The sequence below is a fragment of the Glandiceps talaboti genome, chromosome 3 (genome assembly GCF_964340395.1).
Source record: "Glandiceps talaboti chromosome 3, keGlaTala1.1, whole genome shotgun sequence".
In the NCBI taxonomy this organism is placed as follows: Eukaryota; Metazoa; Hemichordata; class Enteropneusta; family Spengelidae; genus Glandiceps; species Glandiceps talaboti.
In genome coordinates, this window is record NC_135551.1 from 10,887,113 (window position 1) to 10,895,881 (window position 8,769).

At 35.3% G+C, this 8,769-nt stretch overlaps 2 protein-coding genes across 2 annotated transcripts; both read left to right on the forward strand.

Annotated features, from left to right (window-relative positions):
• The first annotated feature begins 382 nt into the window (after positions 1–382).
• On the forward strand, positions 383–3,035 carry LOC144433031 (uncharacterized). The gene is made up of 4 exons (XM_078121344.1): positions 383–845; positions 1,292–1,478; positions 1,859–1,926; positions 2,173–3,035. The coding sequence occupies exons 1-4, from the start codon at positions 383–385 to the stop codon at positions 3,033–3,035; spliced, it is 1,581 nt and encodes a 526-aa protein (XP_077977470.1).
• Positions 3,036–3,382: 347 nt separating this feature from the next.
• On the forward strand, positions 3,383–6,136 carry LOC144432924 (uncharacterized). The gene is made up of 3 exons (XM_078121231.1): positions 3,383–3,541; positions 4,117–4,309; positions 5,090–6,136. The coding sequence occupies exons 1-3, from the start codon at positions 3,431–3,433 to the stop codon at positions 5,881–5,883; spliced, it is 1,098 nt and encodes a 365-aa protein (XP_077977357.1). The 5' UTR covers positions 3,383–3,430; the 3' UTR covers positions 5,884–6,136.
• Positions 6,137–8,769: the final 2,633 nt, after the last annotated feature.

Consider the following 8,769-nt stretch of genomic DNA (forward strand, 5'->3'; position numbering starts at 1 on the left):
CACGCATACGACGAAAAAGAACACAAAAAGTGTCCTACCCCTTCTTTTTTAGCAAATGAGCAAATTGAGCAAATGCTGAGCCCGTGGAGGTTTAATTTTCAAATTCCAGTATTTTTATGGCCGTTTGCCAAGATTCGAATGATCGAGATAGCGCGACAAGGCAGAGAAGTGAAATCTACGGCCGTTGGGGGCGCTATTTAATCGGTACACTGTACAGCGCAGCCCGTGTATTCTATTTATATTCCGATCGAGTTAAGGTAAAGTACGCCGAATTCCGTCGCGCATACGTTTGTGCGCAATAAAACCCCCTAGACTGAAAAAAAATATACGTGTGCGTCGGCCATTTTTTAGTTCTGCAGACGATCAATCGACGGTACCTAAGATGTTAAAATCCGGTAGTGGCAAATTTTTGAAACGGAGTGAATTGTCACGTCGTCTAAAGGTAAAAGAAGTAACAGTGAAAAGGTGGCGTGTACAATCAGTAAGTGGGGACTATCCAAACCGTCCGTTGGATCCGGACTCGATTGCAAGTTCAACTAATGTTACGAATGCTGATAAAGACAAGCTGACAACAACGACCACCAAGGATGTCCCTTGGAATGAAGGTGCAAGAGTCGTCAATCTTGGAGTACTTGCTCAAGAGTTAGATTCGTGTAAAGTATGTCGTAACCATCTTCGTCTCATCAAGTGTACTGGCGAAACTAAGTACCGGGGAGGCAGTGTTTTACATGTTGAATGTCACAACTGCGGTGCCAATAATAACGTGTACACAAACAAAACCCATCGAAATGTCGGACAGAAGCGTGGAATGGCAGCCTTCGATATCAACACTAAAATAGCAACAGGTATGTGACATCGTTGATTTTGATGAAAATAAGATGTAACTACAATCGTTGTAATGGTGAATATGTATGCCATGGAGATCTGACCTCTATTTTCGGGTAAATACTAGTTACAGATTAGGAAATGAATCACATTCTTTCCACCTACATGATGTACTGTCTAATGCTATTATTTTGGTTACTATTTCACATACTTGTATTTAGTTGTCTCTCTGACTAATTGGGACTATGTTGATATATTTCTTGTATATATGCTTGGAATATCTGTAATTGTATAATAATATACCCTTTGTGATTTAAATATAGACTTCCAATCACAAAATCATACCGTTTCAGTTTGATACATAAAGCTTGATCAAATTTAAAAATAAAGTTCATTTTAGTGAAGTAACTACTTGTTCTCAAGTGTATATATAGATTGTAAGTATTCTCCTTTTTATCACCCCAAGGTATGATCAATGCAGGTATTGGTGAAACACATGTCAATACCATGTTTTCTTCCATGTCACTACCAACAATGCACAACCGAACACTGAAACGTAAAGAGAAATTAGCTGGGGAAGCTATTACCCATGTAGCAAAAAGATCCTGCCAGCAAGCTCTTAGAGATGAAGTGATGTCCTCAAAGAAACCAAGGTATGTTATTGAAATGTCACAAACACAAACACATACACACATGAACCAACCAAACTGATCAAGCTGTTAGACTTACAATTTAGCAGTAAAAAAATACTTCATAGAATCATAGTTCATATCATAAATGAGCAATATTAAGTAATAGAAAGTTCACTTTTTTAGAATTAATGTAATCATCGTTTCAATTGTCACAGTGAGCCTTATTGTCAAAGTACAATGTATAATACAATTGTATAAATACACGTATGATATCAGTAGGTTTAAACTGTTCTCAGATTTTGAATACAGTGGAGTCGATTATGGCTAGATAAAGTAAAACATTTTGCCAACTTATATGCTTGGTTGTAATATGTCACCATATTTACTTCTCTCTTTCTTAGGATTGATGTATCATACGATGGGGGATGGCAAAAGAGAGGCAGTGGACGAGATTATAAAAGTTTATCTGGTGAGTATTTCATATGTGCGTGTACATTTAGATTAGAAATGTACAAAATAATATGTCAGTCAATTGTATCTTTCAATTTGACAAATACTTTGCTATTGTTAGGATGAGTTTATTCTCATAAAGGATACAAAATCTGGCTACATGGGACATTAAATTATCTTCATCATAAAACCAACTTTATTTGCAACACTGCTACCAATACTTACCTTCCAAAATCATTGTACATGTGTTTATGTATCTCTAAAGGTCATGGAACACTCTTAGGCAGGGAAACAGGCAAAGTGTTAGCGTATAGCACAAGGTGTAAGCAATGTAGAGTCTGTGAGTCAGCAAGGGATGGAGCGAAAGTCAGACAGCATAATTGTCATAGAAACTGGTCAGGAAGTGCGAAGGCAATGGAAGCTAGTATAGCTGTTGAAACTGTTAAAGAAGTAGAAGAAGTAGTGAAAATAGACAGTGTAACAATGGATGACGACTCCACTACAATAGCTAAATTGCATGCTGAAGTCAGGCCAGATATAGTGAAAAATAAAGACAATAACCATACCAAGAAGGGATTTGCTAACAAACTCTATAAACTGAAAGAACAAAAAGGATATTGTCAGTTGTCAACAAAAGTCATTAACTACCTTCAGAAATGTTTTAACTATGCTGTGACTCAAAATCATGGCAACCCAGAGGGGTTGAAAAAGAATCTCCAGGCAATAATGCCTCATTCCTTTGGAGACCACATGAAGTGTGATAGGAAATGGTGTAGATATCTAACAGATCCAAATAGCTACAAACATAAAAGTCTTCCATATGGTAAGGATTTGAGTGGTAGTGACCTCAGAGAAGACCTAGAGAAAGTCATGAATACCTACTTAGCCACTGCAAAGGAACTAGCGAGGATAGGGTCATCCCAAGGGAATGAAAGTATGAATATGGTCATTGCGTCAAAGGCACCAAAGGCAAAGCACTACAGTGGTTCTACCAGCTTCAACTACCGGGTTGCTGCTGCTGTGGCACAGAAGAACTTAGGGCATACATATGTTAGTCAGGTTTGTAATGTCAGTCAGGGTTGTAGCAGCATCATTATACAGGATATCAAAAAAGGCTTTTACCTTTGAGGTATCAAGTCTAAATAAAGTTGATTATTATTGTTATTATGATCAACATGACCAAAGTTCATATTCATTTTATGGTATAGCTCTTTACATCTAATCTATCTAATCTATTCTCAGTTAAACAATCTCTTTCCATGTTCCTATAAATACTTGTACAGTAGGGGGGGGGGGGGGTTATGACATCGCAACATATATTGCATACACTGTATTGATAAATCCATTTCCTACAGAATCAATGGTATAATCTGATGTATATTTATAGAAATTTGCCTCTCATTAGCGATGAATTACTTAAATCTCTACCAATGTCCTGCCTCTTTTTTATTTCAATAATGGTTTTGAAGTTACAAATTGTTTATTAACAACAATGTGCTCTTTTTCAGGTCCACAAAGAGAATATGCTGTCACCCAGTAGAAGTTGTGAAATTTATGGTAGTATGCTTGATAGGAAGACAAAGAAAGTCACAGAAAAGAAAAGGACAAAAGAAGGAAAGCTGCAAAGAATAAAGGTATGTATCGATTAAAACAATCACCCAAAGAACAGGTCATGTGCAGAACCTGTGACATTTCTTTGGTACAGTTCTGTGTTTGCAAACCTGGCATGGTCAGGGTTGTGCTGTAACAGAGTTTTGGTCACATACATGCCTGTTTATACAGGCATGTCACAGGGTCTATATTTCTACATGTATCAGTACCTGTGTGCACATTGACTGTATACATTGCTGAGGGTACACTGCTGATACAGTGATGTGTATACAGGCATGTCACAGAGTCTGTCTTTCTACATGTATCAGTACCAGTGTGTACATGACTGTATACATTATTGTAGGTATACAGGTGTGTCAAAGGTCTGATTCTATTCTGATGGCATGTTTGTATATGCTCTTGAAACATTTCTTCACACTGTTTTTGAGATATTCCCAGAAATTATATACCTGTACCAACAGACCGCTTTCATGCATGTGTATACAGTCCCAAAATCTAATTTAAAGATTTTTTTAAAAACATCTCTGCCTGCACATTAGCATGTACATGCATCCCTTTTTCATCCAGCTTAATTTTATATAACTCTATTTTGTTGAAGCACAAGGAGAAAAGGGCAAAAAGCATTGCTGCCACAGAGGTCAGAGAAGGTGTTACATACCAGCAAGATATTGGGCTTTCAGAATCATACCAAAATGAAGAAATTCCTGAACCAATAAAACCACCTACACAAGTACCAATTGATTTAGGACAGTATACCCCAGTTATCTTTGATATTGAAACCACTTCTGCATGTAAGTATAACTGCATGAGTAAAAAGTATTCATACTACAGTTATATGATAACACATGATAGCAAGGGTAATATCATGATTTATGGCATGCCCAAGGGATAGTGGTCATGACAGTAATATTGATGATGCCTGAATGTAAGGAGAGTGTATCATCAATATCACTGTTATGACTGCTAGTCCAAAGATGGGCAATGAATTGTGATATTGCCCTTGATTTAATGTATTGTTTTATTTCACTGAACTGACTTTCTAAAAACTGAGTCAAAGTTGGGATGCCAAAGTTGAATTGACTATTGCCACTGAAAAAGTACCATTTGAAATGTAAGTATAACCAAATAGAGTTGGTAAATTGATAAGTTTAGAGTACAGTTATTGACTACCCTAATTAATTTTACTGTTTTTTTTTTTGTATACGCAGATTGACAAAATGCGTTTCAGTAATTATGTGTACTATACAACCGTTTGTTACATGTAGGTACAAAATTGAATTCACAATTCAGATGTTTTATTTGACATCAAAGCACAACATCACTCACACAATATACCTTGAGAGTCGAAAACCAATACTCAAACACTAAAGCAATATGTCACCCAACATTGAATTTTAACCTATTGATAATTTAAGTTGAAAAACTGAAATGTAGGAATGTGTAACATGTTACATTTCATATATCCCTATCATGTACCCAGAATTACTTCCAATGTAGTTCAGTGGAGAGCACGCGTATCAAACCTGTGCTGCAATTATTACTGAACTAATGTGGTGTTCATTGTATTGCAGATTCAACTGCTGAAATAACCCAGCTTTCAGCAAGGTATGATCAGCACCAGTTTGAGGAGTACATCCTACCCAGGCAACCCATATCTCAGATTGCATCAGAGAAGACACACCTCACGATTGTAGGAGGAAAACTGTGCTACAAGGGCCAACCAGTACAGTGTGTACCAAAAGAGACTTGTCTGACAAAGTTCTTAGCATTTTTGAAGAATGTTCATAATCCCATCTTAGTTGGTCATAATTGTCGTTCATTTGATTGTCGTTATTTAATTAAATCTTTACAGGATACCTCTTTACTTGACCAATTTCTCACAACTGTGGCAGGTTTTGTGGATAGCTTACCTTTATTTAAATCTATTTTACCAGGTAGAAATTCTTACTCACAAGAGAGTCTTGCTAACGATTATGTAGGCCAGATATATGATGCACATAATGCCACAGCTGATGTTATCATGCTACAGAGGTTGATTGAAACATGTAATGTATCACTGTCAACTTTGTTAGAAAACAGTTTTACATCACACTGGATAGTTCAACACCAGCACTACAAACATCAACAGTTGTGTAACTACACTACCCTAGTTAGTCTTGTTGATAACAAAGTGCTTAGCAAATCTATGGCTCAGAAAGTAGCGGGGTCTGGTTTGTGTTATCAACATCTTCATTTAGCATATCAGAGAGATGGTTTCAATAGTTTAAGGGATTTATTTTCTGAAGATAGTGGTGGTACAGTAAGAGTTACCAAGTCTGACCGCATCATAAACAATGTTTGTAACTTTTTTAATAGTCTAACATGAGATATGTAATAAGAATATTGTTTATTTTCATTTTTTTCAGGTAATTGTGAACAAGTTTGCATGATCGTTTGTCATATAAAAGGGCATAGATACTTGACTAACCATGTCAACTAAATTTTGAAATGTTTTAAAAATCAATTATAATAGAAGAACAGTATGTTGAAAGAGATTGCAAATTCTTGACACTCTGTAATGTACTTTTTTGTAACCTGCTAGAAACCATACATACGTAATGTGTATAGATATATTGGTAGAGAGATATATATTAGTATTATATTTGTAATAAAAAGTCAGATTGTTCTCTCAGTAATGTTCTGTGTTTGTAAGTGAGTGATGTGTGTAGAAGTGTGAGGATATGGGAGCTGAAAACAGTTGCAATCATGCATATTGTGTAACATTATGATGAACAGTTTCACATATTGAAAATAACATTGGAATGCCCTATGCACAATGTTCAGTATAAGCCTCAGACTGTATATCTGAGAGTAAGCTAGGGGGCTTTGGAAATATTGCAAAAGTATGGCATCGACGTGTCTTTAACCTTGTCTACTGAGATTCCACAGTAGACCAAACATTGAAACTAGGTGACAATTGGGAGGGGACAAAGTGACCTTTGACCGCTGATATAAAAGGACCCCCTAGGCTCTCCAATTTTAGCAAAGATATTCATTTGAACTGACCATAGCCTTATCAATTATCAATGTGCCAGATATAAATGTTCATTTATTTTGAAAATAAGCATGGTAACATTGCAATTTTATTTTGGCAAAGTGATCTTCATTTATCAAAGTTTCATTCAACAAAATTTCAAAGAAATGACAAGACTAACAGAAAATTGGTGGTAAAAACAAAGACTGTCAATTGTAAAAATTGTAAATGACAGTTATTGGTCAATTATAGTATCAAATTGGCTTGGCAACCATTTAAACCTTTATTATTTCTGAAATTTATTAGCTGTTCTTTGATATATCTTGAAATCATTGCATATGGGGTAGTATTTTCCATCATTTTGCTCTATTTTTCTAAAGTTTGTCAATTTCAACATATTTAAGGCCCCAAGTTTGGTCATGTTTCCATGGAAACGTGACACGGCGACCCCTATATTTTATATCGTTTTTTGAAGATTCATGTATCAAAGATCGTGTATGCCAAATTTCATGAAATTGACAAGACTTTCAAAAAAGTCTCATTTTGTAGTACATCTCCTTAAATATATGTATTTCTCTCTGTATTGTAATTCGATATTAAATGTCGATTCAAGATACTGAAATAATTATAAACAAGAACTTGACGGAAATTTTTTATGTTGACTTTATTCATGTTATTCAATATTGTTATAGACACCAGCAGTGTAGCCTCATGCCCTTGACCGGACAGTCGGGAACGTCGGCAACGCAGGTTGTAAATTATGTCAAGTCAGTTCCATTTGTAGTCGTTATTTCGTGCCTTTTCTACTACATATTAACATGCTAATTCTCACAAGTTGATAATTCTTTACTGTTATCACTACTTGCTTCACACCTCCTAACGACTTCGCTCCCAATGGGCGGTGGTGTGCAGCCTCCACCGCTTCAAACAGGATATGGTAAAGACATCACCGAGGTATTCTTAATTCATGAATATTCTACGCGGTCACTTGATAAACGACTTGACCATTAAGTTGAATGATAAAATGTAACCATGCCTGTACCCGATGGTACAAGCATATAACAGTTTTTAAACAAGTTATTTATTCTTTGGTTGCCAAAGAAACAAACAACATAAATTTAATATTTGAAAATGCAGGTCACTTCTTGTTATAATTTGTTTGCGTAGCCAAAATTGCAAACACATCGTGAGTGCATGACATAGATTTTCCATTTAAACAGATTCACATTGACCCGGTCGCATGTGATACATTTTTTGCTGAAATTCCTTTGTCAAATCTCTCAGATTTTTTGGTTGACCTAAAATTTAAATTTCGATGAATTTCACATTATACGTCTGTGATACGTTTCTTGCTTAAACTCTATGAAATTCAGAAAATATGACTACCTTATATTTAATCTAACTCTCATTCAACTCAAAGCCAAATTTACGATTTTTATAATATTCTTTTATAATAATGATGAATTGAGTTGTGTCGTTAATACAGACAATTCAGTAATGAAGAAAATATCGTCTTTGAGAGAGCTGGACTAATTCAACTTTAATTTGTATTTTCTAACTATCAGACGTATGTACCCATAACACAACACAACGCTATTTTCGAGATGAATAACATATTGAACTTTTATCGATAAAGCAAAATGAATGTGAACAATGAGTATAAGTTGTTGTTATACATACAATTCAATAGTGAGGAAAATATCGTCTTTAAATATTAAGAGGATATAAATTATGTGAAATTGTTGACAGGCATAGCGCTCGATAAGTTGAATGATACACTATGCCTGTACCCGATGGTACAAGCATATAAAAGTTGTAAACATATTTACTTATTCTTTGGTTGCCAAAGAAACAAACAATAACAACATATCTTATATTTGAAAAATGCAGGTCACGTCTTGTTTTAACATGTTTGCTTAGCCAAAATTTCAAACACATCATGAGTGCTTGGGAAAGTTCAGACAAGCTTTAAGTTGTTGTCTGTGCTCATGCCCTGAGGTTGTTTCAATCAGTTTATTTCATAACAATAAGGCCACAGGCCCAAAGAGCAAACAGTAATACAAGCGTTTCAGTTCATAGAGGGAGATTCCTCTCTATTTTTCATTGCAAAATAAATAAATGAAGCTAAATTATTTAGATAAGTTATATTATCTGAATTCAAAAGTGAAATGAACTTATCATAGGAAGGGTTTAAACAAAACCACCTTGGTAACATTTCTTTACGAAGGTCCTTGTAAA

What these genes read in the sequence shown, in the direction of transcription:
- LOC144433031 (XM_078121344.1), top strand. Translation starts at nt 383, where the DNA reads ATGTTAAAATCCGGTAGTGGCAAATTTTTGAAACGGAGTGAATTGTCA. An exon ending in CAACACTAAAATAGCAACAG is followed by an intron (nt 846 to 1,291) that starts GTATGTGACATC and finishes TATCACCCCAAG; the next exon opens with GTATGATCAATGCAGGTATT. An exon ending in AGATTATAAAAGTTTATCTG is followed by an intron (nt 1,927 to 2,172) that starts GTGAGTATTTCA and finishes GTATCTCTAAAG; the next exon opens with GTCATGGAACACTCTTAGGC.
- LOC144432924 (XM_078121231.1), top strand. Translation starts at nt 3,431, where the DNA reads ATGCTGTCACCCAGTAGAAGTTGTGAAATTTATGGTAGTATGCTTGAT. An exon ending in GAAAGCTGCAAAGAATAAAG is followed by an intron (nt 3,542 to 4,116) that starts GTATGTATCGAT and finishes ATTTTGTTGAAG; the next exon opens with CACAAGGAGAAAAGGGCAAA. An exon ending in TATTGAAACCACTTCTGCAT is followed by an intron (nt 4,310 to 5,089) that starts GTAAGTATAACT and finishes ATTGTATTGCAG; the next exon opens with ATTCAACTGCTGAAATAACC.